The following is a 15,291-nucleotide window of genomic DNA, read 5'->3' as shown; positions in this document are numbered from 1 at the left end:
CATGAACATGAGTTACTGCCATTCATGTGGGCCCTGGTACCATCCTTATTATGTTACCAACTGAATGGGATGACTCTCATTGGGGATGAAGACTATTCAATCTAGCCATTCTTGGACTTATATGTCTGCTGTGGGTCTTCTTCTGGTGCACGCTCTGAGCTAAGCTCATCTTCAAATTCACTTTCATACTCAGAATTTATTTCTACATTGTCCTCATATTCTGAAACATCCTCCTCTTCCACTTCACTATGTGTCTCACTGTCTTCCAATATTAGCTCTAAGGCCCTCTGAGCAGTGACTCTTTTGCTCATATTGCTGGTGGAGGATTATTTATATGTTTTGCCCCTTCCCCGATGTGCAGGTTTGAGGGGTGTGAGAAAATGTTATTGTGCAGGTACTCAAAATACAGAGGGTAAAGAGCAGATGGTAGCGGTAGCAGATGGCTTCTCGGTGCTTCGATTGTAACAATGTAGTAGGTGTGTGTGACAAATTGACCCGAACATCATATGAAGGATATAAATTTGTGACAATTGTCATATTGTGGGACATTGTAGCATGTGTACTCAATGATTTTTTTTTCTTTTACATGTTCTTCACAGAAAATAAGCCAAGGCCATGGAGTTTCAGGTTGAAAAACTTTATCCTTGTATCAATTTTCTTTTAGTAAAAATTTGAAACAGGTTAATTTGAACACCACACAAAGTTAAGGACACTTAGCATAAAACAAAACCTGTAATGTTTTAGATGGTCCCTCAGCTCTCCTTGCTATTACGAATTTCAATAGAAATCAGCAGATCAATTGCCAGAAAATAAAAGGTTGGAGCCAACTGTCTCGGTTGTGAATGACAATAATTTACATGCTTTAATCTTTTTGAGCCCACCATTCAAAAGTTGTTGAAAACAGAAATCCCAATATGCAAGCTAAACTATATTTTAAAATGTTAATTCCAAATTCCATTTGACCAAACAGCCATTTGAGGTGTCTTCTACATAAGAACATTAAATTTAACAAGGGTTTGAGTAGGAAGCCGACAATCCTTAATTATCATTAATAATTTATGACATTCGTTTTATATTCTTTTAATCTGATCATAGGTTTCTTCAGAAATTGTTCAAAACTAACTTGACTCACTAAAACCAACGGTTCTCCTGCTGACCTCCATGCACATTTGTCTGGCTTTCATAAACCCTATATTTTAGTAGAAACATCAACAATAACAGCACAGTGAATTTCAGGCACATGCAATTGTTGTTGCCACATCATGTCTAGGATTTGACTAAGTGATTATTGAAGAAGAAGAAGAAGAATTATCTTCATTATCAACATCATCAAATGAAGAATAATGGCACTAAAATCTACTAACAATTGACTACAATGACAGTGAGGGATAGAGAGAAGAAATACAATTTTATATGATCTTTTTAAACTTCATTCAACATTCAATGACGGTACTAAGATTTACCAAAAAAAAGTTACAAAGGAGGCATTTTTAAAGTAACAGGAGTAATTTTAAGCAGAGTACTAAATTCATCTGTATACGTGATACAAATATATTGTTTTAACTTTGCTTGAATGCTTCCAGATGGACAGGGAGCATAAGCTTTATTTTTTCCCTCACACATCTTTCCCTTAGCTCTGGTCTCTGCATTCATGGTTTGATCTTCTGCAGTTGAGGCTTTTTACATTTACTTGCTTGCACACTTCAGTACAGCCTTGGTGCCTAGATTGTCCATGTTGAAGGCTGTGACTCCTACGTTGGTTACTGACAGGATAGCAGAGTCTGCAGCCTGGCTGGCTTGTTTGCCATATCTTAATCACACACAACCAAGAGCAGGTCAGAACATCTACGCTTTTGATTAAGTACATTAGTAAATGTGAGTGGATGTTATGCTCTGTGTCTCGGTTTTTAACACCACTGACAACTTTCTCTTGTGATTTAGAAATACATAATATTTGGGTCAAGTGATGGATTAATCTACAAGGAATGCACTTCACAAATACAATGTAGGTTAAATGATTTTTGTGGCTAGTTGTCTATTTCCATAGACAGAACAATTCAATTCAATCTTATTTTACAGCACTTTTAACAATGGACATTGTCACAAAGTAGCTTTATAGAAATTCTGGATTTAATATTTAAATTTATCCGCAATGAGCAAGTCAGAGGTGACAGTGTCAAGGAAAAATTCCCTGAGGATGAACAGTCAAAATAATGTGCCAACACTTTGTATACAAACACTATATGGCGAAAAGTATGTGGACACCTGTGCATTATTGTGTGTTTTGAACATCCCATTCCAGAATTAGTCAGTATGGAAAATGCACAAAAAAACAAAACAAACAAACAAAAAAAAGTCATTTGAAAATTCAATTCACCCTGTACTTTATTGAAAACACATTATTTGATGTTTTACTTTGTGAATTTAATTTATTTTTGAAAATATACACTCATTACAAATCTGATGACTGCAACACACTGCAAAAAAGTTGGGACGGTCGACTGTTTACCACTGTGTAATATCACCTTTTCTTTTAATAACACTTATTAAGCGTTCGGTCACTGAAGACACCAGTGGGTTAAGTTTAGCAAGCGGAAATTTCCCCATTCATCCATTATGCATTTCTTCAGCTGCGCAACTGACAGGTCAGGACTGCAGGCAGGCCATCCTAGCACCCGCTAGCTGTAATGGATATGTCAGGATATCCATTGCAGACTCATGATGGGTTTTAAGACATTGGCGTCTGAGAGATCGAAGATCACGCGCATTCAGAAGTGGTTTTCGGCCTTGCCCTTTACGCACAGAGATTTGACCGGATTCCTTGAATCTTTTAATTATATTGTGCACTGTAGAAGATGAAAGGCCTAAAATCCTACCAATTTGTTTTTGTCTTTGTGTTGTTCTCAAAGTGTTGGATTATTTGTTGACTGTTGGCAGATTGGCGAGCCTCGGCCCATCCTTGCTCTTGAAGGACTAGGTCTTTGTTGGAGGCTCCTTATATACTATGATTAGATGATTGCCTCACCTGTTTCACAACACTTTCCTATTTCAACTTGTCACATCGCTATTAGTCCTAAATTTTTTTGGAACATGTTGCATTCATCAATTTCAAAATAAACATTTATCTCCAAAAAAAGAAAAACTATGCAGTTGATTAGGTAAAACCTCAAATACCTTGCCTTTATACTTTTGTTTGTTTGTTTAAATACAAGTCAAAGTACATTTACAAATCACTCCTTGAGGTCAGGGATCTGTGCAGGCCACTTGAGTTCTTCCACACCAATCTTGTCTTTATGGACCTCGCTTTGTGCACACGGGCATTGTCAAGTTCCAGTGAACTGTAACTGTAATGCTACAGCATACTGTAGAAAAATATACTATATAATTATGTGCTTCCAACTTTATGGCAACAGATTGTGGAAGAACCACACATGGGTGTGATGGTCAGGTGTCCACAGATTTTGGCCATATAGTGTATATTATAAGTTAGACTTACTCCTGAAATGGCTAGGGGAAAGTCCACAAGGACATGTAATAAACAGTATTTTAATGTAGCTATGGTATCCTGGAATTGAACACACTAAAATGGCAGTCATGTATGGACAAGGGGAAAAAAAAACAATAAATGCATTTAACTAGTGAATCATAAGTTATACTGGTGTTGAAAGTCATAATGGATCCTTACAAAGTAAAATGCTATGTGATGTCTGAAGAATGAAAGTAGTGGAATAATAAGAGGAACCAAACAGATAGCTGTATTAATTTTGTTTATTGCACTTGACTTACAGCAGGGGCTCCTCAATAAAAACAGACCCCTGTCAAAGTAACCTTTGAATGGCAAAATGTACTGAATAATAAGGCACTTAAAAGCAGTGTTAGTCATGAATGATTCAGTTTACAGATTTTTTTTTTTATTTGGCGTTATTTCCAGCCACCAGTTAAATGTTGCTAGGGGAATCCAGGATGTATTCTAACCCCCTAAATCTGAAAAATCAAGAGGAAAGAGATAGGAATGATGAAAGCATTTCCCCACAAGCACCACTGAAAATGTTTAAGATGTTGAATATTTTAGAGGAAAGAGAAGTGGATGAAAAGAAATCTACAGTGCTTTATGAGACGCTAGCACCAAGATCACCTGAGAGTTCCTATAAATAATGGAGAATTACATTAAACAACACCACCTACTTGTGCTTGACAGTCAGGACCATCTCAGAGCTTGCACTTTTACCAATTGTCTTTGCTGCTGTCTCCAGACCTGACCACATGGTTGAGAGACCTAACGTAAATAAACAATGAATAAGATTTAAATGCATCATTCATATGGAAAGTAAGAAAATTTTTAAAAATTATATTCAATGATAATAGATGAATTGCTCACCTTTTACACTACTAATAGCCACCATTTTTGCTCCACTCATTTTGGTGCAGGCATTGTTATTACTTCTTAAGGATTCTGGGATCAGTTTGCTGCCATGCTTCTTGACATGTGGTGTTATTTCCTTCCCAACAAATCCAACCACAGTTGAAAGGCCATTAACTAACAAAGAGTTATACAGTTATACTAAAGACTCATCATAAAAAGTCATTACATGTCAGACATTAAAAACATCAAAATCAATCTAAAACAGGGTAATCCATGGTGTCGATGGGAAGTGAGACAGAAACCTGTTCAAGTTTCATTTCTATTCGCTTTGGGTACATGTCAGGTCTCACGCTCAAAAACATCAATAAATGCTTAGACGCTATTTACATCTTGCATCAACATGCAGTTTCATTGGCTAGCATATTTAGTTGCAAAAATGACGTGTCATTGTTTAAGTTGCCTCCTAACAGGCACCTATCTATGTGGAAGACCATGTTCACACCTGACTACCTTAAGTATTCGCATGTTGTTTTGGAAATGTAATCCAATTACAATATTTACACAGTCAACCCAACAAGAACTAATGTAGCAATGGTGAGATTAGATTGTTCATTATCCAGATACTGATATCTATATAAAGATCACATTTGAATGTAAGGTGTAAATGGGGCCATAACGTGGTCTGTAATTGTACAATAATACCTCCTAAAACAAGCCATTGTGCACGATTGGTTGGGATAGAGCTGTGTAATATTACATCTGTGGTCTATTTCTAAACGCTCATCAGTGTTAAGCTCTTAACTGTTGAAGTGTGGGTAAAGCTACTGCTGTAGTTCTACTACAGATATAGATATAGCCTTCTCCATTTTAACACACTGGACAGTATTCTTTGCCTTAATGAGTACTGGCTGGGAGCAGAAAAAACATGAAACTTTGTAAGACGCATATTTTCTGGATCTTCATTCTGTCATCTTTAGACAGTCCTTATGTTACAGCAGGGTTCTCTTCATAATCTGTTTGCAGAGGTGCTTAATTCAGCTTCAATAGCCTTTCTTCATCCCCTGTCATTCAGGCACTTACCCAGAAACCGGCTGACTTTGACAGCTCCCCCTGTAGCCTGCTGGGCTACTCGCAGGCCTGTGGTGACTCTGGGACTGACCCTAGCTGGCGTCTCATCTGGTGTGATGTGTTTGCGTAGCTTGACTGCTCCATTTTGGATAGCTTTACCTGTGGCCTCTCCTCCCTTCACAAGGCCCCAACTGAGCAATGAAGACCCTGAATATGTAGAGGAGTTAGCATGTGCAGAAATAAACTAATATTTATTATTTATTTATTTTTATCATACTACAATCAAAATTATGAAGAAGATAATTATAACAACATTATTTTAAATTAACAGTTTGTCTTGTTTGTAATAAGACAATGTTTTGCTTATCCGGATTTGTCAAGTTAAAAAGAGAGAGTGTCTGTAGGGTGTCATTTAGAAACACACTGCCCCCTGTTGATAAATATATGACTCTCCTTGACCATTATCTTACTATTTTCTATTTTTCCCCCAAAGACTTTAAACATTAAACATTTTACATTTAAAAAGAAAACCACATAATGTATTTCCACAGATGTCTGAGTTTTTGTTCCATTTAACCTAATATGATTAATAGCTTTTTAGCTTGAGCCTCTCATAATGCCATATTTTGCTGTGGGCTGTGATCCATATCAGCAGTTTTATTCAGAGGTGTCTGGTAGTGGGTTCCCAAGTGGCACAACAGAAAAGCACTCACAACCCAACGATGCCACAGCCATCCATGGTCATGCTGTCGTGGTGGGAGGGATGGCATAGTCTCGCTCCCCTATCAATCATATGGACACTAGCCAGTCATGGGCTTCTAGCTTATGCTAAAGGGAGTGGATAGTGCTTTCTTCCAAGTTACAGTGCCCTGTGACGCAGCATGAACAGCAGTTCAAAAAGATGCGATTGGCTGGCCATATGTGTCTTTGGTTGGTTGCTGTTGTATGATAAGGGAAAACTAACTGGAGGATGGGCGTCAGTCAAGATTTAAAAGTTAGAGAGAAAATCGGGGGAATTTGAGCTCACAATCTGTAGTAACTCACGATCAGTAGTCCAGAGCCCTAAACACTCAGCCACCATGGTTAAGTTCAAAAGTGATTAAGAAGAAGTGGGTAAGATGTCTACAATATTACTGTGGCAAGAAAAAGTATGTGAACCTTTTGGAATTTCATGGTTTTCTGAATAAATTGGTCATAAAATGTGATCTGAGCTTCATCTAAGTCAATGGTATTGACAAATATAATGTGTTTAAAATAATAACACAAAAAAAATTCTGATCCCTCATGTCTTTATTGAGAACAACCAAAAAAACCTCATAGTACTTGTGGAAAAAGTATGTGAACCCTTGAGTTAATGACCTCAAAAAAGCTAATTGGAGTTTCATTAAGAAAATGAGTTTGGAGGTGTGGACTACAGCTATTTTGGCTGATAAAAACCCCTCAGGCTTTTGGAGTTTGTTCTGCACAAGAAGCACACGCTTATGTGAGTCATGCCTCGTCAAAAAGAGCTTTCAGAGGATCTACGATCAAGAATTGTTGATTTACATAAAGCTGGCAAGGGTTACAAAGTGATTTCAAAGACTTTAGAAATTAACCAGTCTGCAGTTAGGCAAACATTTTACAAATGGAGACACTTTGGGACTGTTGCTATTCTACCAAGAAGTGGGTGCTCAGTCAAAATTACACCAATAGCACAACGAAGACACATCAATGAAACAACCCCGAATGACAGCCGAAGATTTGAAGGCATCACTGGAACTGGCTAACATCTCTGTTCATGAGTCTACAATACATAAAACATTGAACAAGCAGGGTATCTACGGCAGGACATCACGAAGGAAGCCACTGCTTACTAAAAAGAATATTGCACGCCTGATGTTTGCAAAAGAGCACATTGACACTCCACAGTGGTATTGGCAAAATGTTTTGTGGACTGATGAATCTAAGATTGAACTATTTGGAAAAACCACACAGCACTGGCGTAGAAAGGGCACGGTATATCATCATGAAATCATCATCCCAACCATAAAGTATCTTGGAGGAAACATCACGATTTGGGCCTGCTTTGCTGCATCAGGGCCTGGCCAGCATGCAATCATTTAGCTGAAGATGAATTCCCAAGTATATCAGACAATTCTTGAGGATAATGTGAGAATGTCTGTATGTCAGCTGAAACTGTGTAGAAGTTGGGTGATGCAACAGGACAATGAACCAAAATACCGGAGCAAGTCCACAACAGAATGGCTTCAGAAAAACAAAATCTGCCTTTTGGAGTAGCCAAGTCAGAGCCCAGATCTCAACCCAATAAAGATGCTATGAAATGACTTGAAGAGAGCCATACACATGAGACGTCCAAAGAATATGACAGACCTAAAGCAGTTCTGCCAGGAAGAATGGGCTAAAATTCCTCCTGAACGATGTGCAGGTCTGATCCACAGCTACAGGAAGCGCCTGGTTGAGGTTATTGCTGCCAATGTGGGGTCAATCAGTTATTAATTCTAAGGGTTCACTTACTTTTTCCACTGCCATTTTGAATGTTGAATGAGTGTGTTCAATAAAGACATGACGGATCAGAATTCATTGTGTGTTATTATTTTAGGCACATTATATTTGTCAATACCCTTGACTTAGATGAAGATCAGATCATATTTTATGACAAATTTATTCAGAAAACCATGAAATTCCAAAAGGTTCACATACTTTTTCTTGCCACTGTATATCACAAGGCCAGTGACTTAATATTTCAAAATGACTTGGAAGACCAGAAGATAGAAAGGACCGGAAGTTCTTTCTATTCATAAATGCAAACCTGATGTGATGCACTGTGACATCTCACTCCATCCAGGTAAAATCTTCTCCTCCTTTCCCAAAGCTATGTCCTCTGAAGGATTGATGAGAGTCTTTGTATTCAGGTTAATGTTTCTGCCTGTAACTTCATCTGTGCCATTATCCTCTGCAGACTTCAGTTGGGTGAAAATCACTTTATTTGTCAGTAGCATGCAAAAATATGCACATAGCACATAATTGGTCTGTAGGGGCTAGTGGAATACAGTACACATCACTTGCTATATTTTGGATATGCCATTCAAATTGTTTCTCATAGATATCTTTGATATTTGTTTTGGCATTCAATAAAAGGGAATGATATGAAATATCAACCAAATAACCATAGTTTTCAGTGTATCACAATATCTGCCTATAACTTTTTCAAAGAGGATGATTGTGATGTTCTCCTTCATTTAAAGTCACATTGAACTAGAAGTACACTGTGTTTTATATCAGCCATCAAACCCTGGTTGGGGATTTTTAAAAATGACACCATGCCTTAACACTTTCCCATTCCCTAAAACACTGGTTCTAAAAGTGGATCATAGCTAACTTGCTCTTAACTTGCTAGTTATTTGTCTGGTCAATTGAATTAAATAAGTTTAATCCAAAACTCAGTAATTCAAAAGGCCTTCAAATAATGTCAGCTTAATGTGGACCTAATGTATTCCGTCAGTGGAAAGTCCTAGATTTAAAAAAAAAAAAAAAAAACAACCTCTATGGATCCAATAGCAAGAATTTTAGTGTACAAATCGAAATAATGAGGCTTTTACTTGAATAACTGAATTATGCTCATAAGATAAATCTGTAAGTCGGTCAATGTCAATCTATTTTACACTTAAAGGCTTTTTGTTTTGCTGCAAAAACTTTGAGCCATAAAACATTAGTGACCCACCAAAATCAACCCCAGAACTAGAATGTTACTAAAGATCTCCTTTTAGTTACAGTTCTAACAACACAGGTCATCATGGCTATTATTTTGTGTATTTCATATGCCAAAGGTTAAAGTAAAAGCCTTAGGTTGGGCTCTAGTGCTGTGTTACCTGAACTCTGAGCTGTGTAAATAAAGACAGGTGCTCTTGAAAAAGAGTTCTTTCCACTGCAGGCAGCTCTGAGGACAACACAACCCCAACATAGGACCCAGGCTCTGCTGCCATGGTATCAGGGAATGTGAACACACCGGAGTCGCTAAGCAGGACTGGCAGGTCTGGAAACAGAGGGTAGTACCAATCACACACCTGCAAACACAACACAGTTATGGTGTTTACTTCTACCTGTCACTCACACACAAGTTTACTTTAAACATTGAAATCATAAATACAGTAATAACAATATCCTAGTCTTTAAACTGAAACATTTAAACATGATTACATGCTGAACTGAAAGTTCAGGTCCTCCATTCAATTAAATGTGCTTTGTTACAGAGGGCTCAAATGGAACAAAGCAGTGCTGCGTGACACAGTATTGTGTGTGTGTGTGTGTGTGTGTGTGTGTGTGTGTATGTGTGGATATGAGGATGTGAAATAGACAGAAAGTGATAGACTACTAATGTCCATTTGTGTGTATTCTGGATTTGGCCAGTGACAGTGGATAGCTGGTTTTCAAAAGGGAAAAGTGCCAATACAGCACAATGCTAGAGCCATGGCCACCAGAAAAACAGCAATACCCCACAGAACAAACAACAGCATCTGGCCAGGAGTGCAGCCGTGGAACAACATTAACTGGCCTGCCCTTAAACTGAATGGTTAAAAAAAAAAAAAAAAAAAAAAAAAGAGCAGCTAGTGAAACCAAAAGTTTCAGTGTTAAAGACAAAAAACACTGATTTGGAAATCATCCAAATAAATTAGGTGAAAATTAAACTGCGTATAGTGCGCTGCACTGAAGATTCTTCTATGAATTATAATCTCAGAAGTATTCATAGAAAGAATTTTGTTTCTGCTCTTTGCATTTTTCCTGTGTTTATCCAATTTAGTTATTAGTAACGTCTTTCCTGACACACAATTAGATCCAGTCACAGACGCATGTAGACATTTTCAAGTTTAAATGTGTCTTGAACAGGCAATAGATGATAAGTTTGACCTCAGATAAGATAAAACAAGATAATTTAAGTTAAAAAGTAATTCTAATTCAATCAGAGAGCATGAGAATATTTATTCATTTAATGTACTATTGGCATAAAAAGGAAATTTAGAACTGGAAAAGGAAAATTATATGAATGTTTAAGAAATGTGAAACTGAATATTTAAGAATATTTTACCTCTGTTAATTATGTGCAGATAAAAAAAAAAAAAATTAAACTTCTTACTGTTGCTGGTTTCTACTCAAAATATACACACTTCTACTCAAAATATACACACATTATGGTCTTAATGCCTTAGATATAATCAAGTCCAGTAAGGCTTTGCTCACCTGCAGGTAAGCTAGACGATGTGTGTTGTCTTTGGTATCATCACTATCATAATGCTGGCTGCTGTTCAGGGTGATGCGCAGGTACCCTGGATATGATGGTACACTGACTTGCCCATCTGGTGCAAGAAAGAATATCTGCACCCCATGGGGCAAGAAAAAGAGAACGTCTTGATTTTGGGAAACCAGCTGTGGTGTTGGTAGTGAAGTACGGGTCATCCCCTTGCTCTGTGAAACAGAAACATGCCCATCTGTGGATTGTGGGGTGTAGGCTGGTGGCAGATCCCAGGGCACATCAGACGCCATGGCAGGTGAGTGTGGCAGACAGGGAACTCCACCTAAAGGTGTTGAAGCAAGCGCTCTGTCAGTATGGGAGCTGGCTGTCCCTGCTGATTGCATCAGGACTGGATAGCGATTCTTGGTAGCAGAGGGTCCTGTGGCTAAAGCAGACTCTAGCACAGTGAGCCGAGTGGTGATGTTGCTCAGCATTATATTCATGTTCATTGGAACCTGCTGAGCAACATTCTGGTCAGATGCCATTTCCAGGCCATGGAGGAGATGACATCTTCCCAGTCGGTAGAGGGCAATTGCGCTGTCTTTATTTCCCATATTATCCTCCAGACTTCCTGCACTGAGGCATTCCAATGCTTTCTCATAGTGCTGCTTTATATTCTGCAGCTTGACTGGCTCAGGAGCTTCCATATCTTAACACAAGGATGGTTTTAGGAGTGTGAAGCAGTGCATGTGATGTTAGGAGAGAAAAAAATCTGAGACTAAATATGAGGAAATGCACAGACAAACAATCCTGTAAACATTATTAGGTGACATTTATAGCTGTGTATTATGTTGAACACTGGAGACCGTTGCTTTGTGGATTTCATAAGAGTCAAGAAAAGCTACGAATGCTAACACCATCCCTATCATCATCGAATTGAGGGGGACATTTAAACACAAAAACTGATCCTTTCTGTCAGATAAAAATGTATCACCTCTTACAAAACTAAGCTATGCTGCAAAAATTGGCTGCTTGTTCTACCTGAAAGACAAGTGGCAAATTTCGTTGTGAGAATGCGAAGGTTACTGTAGACAGATCAGGGCTTCTATATTTAGCACTCTCCAACCCAACATAATAATAATAATCTAATTTTAAAAAGGTAGCTTACTAAAATGTACCTTTCCTTGACCCTGGGGGTAATATGCTTAGTATTCACAGCTTTCTATCTTTTACCTGGAAACGTTGATATAGTGCACCTTTAGATAGTTTTATATAATTGGACCATGGTTACCTTTTACAGTAAAACAGTGGTCACCAGCCCTGTTCCTGGAGATCTACATTCCTGCAGGTTTCATCTCCAACCAAAATCTAACAGACCTGTTTTCACTGTAAGAGATTGTCTGTTTGATTAATTGACAATGGAAGACAGCAGGAGGGAGATTGTACCAGTTTCTTTCAGTGACACTAGACCACGTAAAAGCCATCTGATTGTCTTTATAGTCTTTCATGGATGTCATGTAGACGCAAGTATTTTCTGTTTTGTATATTCTCAGGTTTCGCTCTCTGCTGTCCCAGACAAGTTAATGGCCAAAATATACGAAAGTTCACAAAATTAGAATAAATCCTAATAATAACTTTATGAAAACAATATTAATCCTAACCATAAATGTGTAATAGAGTAATGCAGAAGCTTAAAGCAGGGGTGGCACCTGTACTCTAAAAATGGTGGGGCAAATTGTTTGTCTGAGAGAAGAGGTACATCTGTCATTTGTCTATAAAAAAAGAAAATCACACAGACTAACATTATTTTATATATATATATATATATATATATATATATATATATATATATATATATATATATATATATATATATATATATAAAAATCACACACACACAGCTTATATATATTGCTATGGAGCCAGGATGGATTTCTGGATTTTTCTCACTGTCTGTTTCACTAAACATTTTTCTGGCAAGCCTTACTTAATTTCAGAATAAAGAATATGTGCATGTCATTTAAAATACTAAAACGTTAGAGATACTGACTCAACACACGTTTATTAAGCAGCAGTGAGCACCAAAGCACAATTTACTCTTCATCACTCATAGCAAATCCCCTTTAGGAGAAATGCCACTGGCTTAAAGCTTTTTTTTTTTATTTATAACAAACCCATACTGAACAGGCCAGTGAAATGAACACTTACTCAGATGGCTTTCTGCTGTTAAAGCTGTATGCTGAAGGCACTGCCGCGGTTTAACACACTTGTGAAAAGAGAGCGTGGATAAGAGAACCAAACCAACTGCGTCATTATTCTCAGTGTCGGGGCGTGAAGATGGGGTCCATTCAGATATACTGGCAGGTCCGCTGCTGGTCAAATGGGTGCCCTAAGCAGAATTGTATTGTTGTGCCTCCCCTCCCTCCCTCCCTCCCTCCCTCCAAATGTTATTGAAGTTTAAAAAATAAATAAATAAATACCCACACACAACTACATTACTGGTCGGAACAGAACTTTAATAAAGTATTTTTTTTTTAAAACAGAATTGTAATTATAAACAATTGTAGCTCTACAGCATAAAATTCAAACTAAAATTAGACATTAAATAAAAACATTTGAAAAGAATAAATATTATAAAAAATAAAACAATAGATTAAATCAAAAATAAACACTGACATATGTCTTCTGCTGGAGCATTCCAAATTTCAACATTTACAAAGGCACACTCCTGCTTTTCCTGGCAGCGAAGTCATCAACGACTTCATCGTGTGATAATGTCTTTGCTAATTCAGAGTTGATGTTGATTATTGACAGACCACTCAAGTGCTCTTATGCCATACTTGAGTGCAAGAATGTTTTGATGAGCTTCATTTAAGAAAAACTTCACTCAGCAGAGGCAACAGTCACAGGGAGTGTCACAGCTGTGTGCAGAGCTGCAGAGCAATCCAAAGGTTTGTGTACAACTCTTGCAGGTGGCTGTCATGAAGAAATGCTAGCATCTCCAGAGCTGTTTTGAGTGGTGGCAACTGTGGAAGATTTAGGATTTCTTGAGCCAGCTCTTGACCATCAATATCAGAACCTGCTTCTCCAATTGTAGTCATTGTCTTCTCTACCACAGTGCAGTGTTTCTGTAAAGTCTCTTTCAACATCCCTTGAACATGGCTGAAATCAAGCAGCACTCCAAATCTCTCTTTGACCTTACTGAACACTCCAAATCTCTCTTTGACCTGACTGAACACTTCAAATCTCTCTTTGAAATTTTCAAAGTGATGCCAAAGCAGAGTCCACAATAGTGTTTAAAAATGTTCCCTCAAGCTTTTTGAGGGCATCACTGATGAGTGATCTGCAGCCTCATAGCCAAAATGCCTTTTAGTGCTCCTCAGCCTTTTCTCTTTAAGCTCAGACTCTATGTTTAGGACTTCACAGAGTTCCTTTGCAGTTGACTGAGCATCTGCAAATCCAGTATTTCCAGAGAGAATGTTTTGCGCTCTCAATGAGTCGAACAGCAACATCCAGTTGCATTGACCTCGACTGAAGCATCTTGTTCACCTGGTTAATATTTGTTAAGATGTCAAACCATACAAGAGTGCATATCAAAAACCTAAATGAAACCACTTCTTTTGCCAGGGCCTGAGCCTCTACTTTGGTCACTGGATCATTCACAGTTTTCTTCACCTCAACGAGAGTATTTCTGACCTCCTTCACTTGGTGTATGACAGCTGTAATGCTTTGCAGTCTGCTTTCCCATCTTACATCATTACAAGACTTCAATGTGAGATGGACATGCTTTAACAAGATGTTCCATCGCTGTGTAGCTCCTGAAAAGAATGTGAAGAGAAACTCTCATAATAAAAGTAGCAAACAACATCCTTAGATTAATTGAATGTGCACCACAAGGTACACACAAAGCTCTTGGGTTTTGCTTTAGCAGTCTCAATAATAATTGGGTCAAATAAAGTATCAAAAGCAAGTCATTTTATGTTAAAAGACATCATGTAATATACATAATATAAAACAATCAACTTATGTTCATTATGTCATCAGATGCCATTATATCATTATTTCATCATTATTCATCATTATCATTATCATTATTTCATTATCATTATCATTATTTCATCATTATTTCATATATATCATTATATCATCATTATATCATCAGATGCCTGCAGAGGGCGACAACGGCCTAAGATTGTTTTTGTTACACTTTACAGCTCAAATCCTTGTTTATTATTGACCAAACATGCCATTCAAACGTCCACTTAATCTTTAATATTTGGCCAGATCTTTGCGATAGAAATACTACAGTGACTGTAATTTTTTTTTGAACAAGAACATGTGGACATCAAAACATGCTAACTCAGAGCGAGTAACCAGGCATGTTTAATTAATATCAACCATTAACTTCAATAGACAAAAATATAACGTGTCACAGGTTTGTGAACATACCTGAAAGTGAGACACGGGATTGATCTTGGGCTTTTTTTCTTTTCCGGGCATATAGCTGTCCACCAATTACGATGTAATGATGTGTCGTTCATGACGAGCTGTTTCAAGGAGTGATTCGTTCATTTTTCACCGCGCATGCGCTGCAACATCTCCATAGGTTCTGTACCGGAAACAGGAATGGTTA

General features: G+C 37.7%; 1 protein-coding gene across 1 annotated transcript; it reads right to left on the bottom strand.

Annotated features, from left to right (window-relative positions):
- Positions 1 to 1,389: 1,389 nt before the first annotated feature.
- On the bottom strand, positions 1,390 to 11,172 carry sparta (spartin a). The gene is made up of 7 exons (XM_017488501.3): positions 10,667 to 11,172; positions 9,301 to 9,495; positions 8,241 to 8,391; positions 5,444 to 5,638; positions 4,379 to 4,537; positions 4,186 to 4,276; positions 1,390 to 1,810 (listed from the first exon to the last, which is right to left on the bottom strand). Exons 1-7 carry the CDS (start codon positions 11,165 to 11,167, stop codon positions 1,687 to 1,689), a joined length of 1,416 nt encoding a protein of 471 aa, XP_017343990.2. The 5' UTR covers positions 11,168 to 11,172; the 3' UTR covers positions 1,390 to 1,686.
- Positions 11,173 to 15,291: the final 4,119 nt, after the last annotated feature.

The sequence above is a fragment of the Ictalurus punctatus genome, chromosome 16 (assembly GCF_001660625.3).
Source record: "Ictalurus punctatus breed USDA103 chromosome 16, Coco_2.0, whole genome shotgun sequence".
NCBI lineage: Eukaryota > Metazoa > Chordata > Actinopteri > Siluriformes > Ictaluridae > Ictalurus > Ictalurus punctatus.
This window is presented reverse-complemented; position numbering and strand designations above follow the sequence as displayed.

Bases quoted from the DNA above. Each gene is read 5' to 3' on its own strand.
- sparta (XM_017488501.3), bottom strand. From the start codon at position 11,167: ATGAACATGAATATAATGCTGAGCAACATCACCACTCGGCTCACTGTG. The intron at 4,538-5,443 runs GTAAGTGCCTGA...ACTCTTTGTTAG, and splicing joins CAAAGTCAGCCGGTTTCTGG to TTAATGGCCTTTCAACTGTG. The intron at 4,277-4,378 runs GTGAGCAATTCA...TATTTACGTTAG, and splicing joins GGCTATTAGTAGTGTAAAAG to GTCTCTCAACCATGTGGTCA.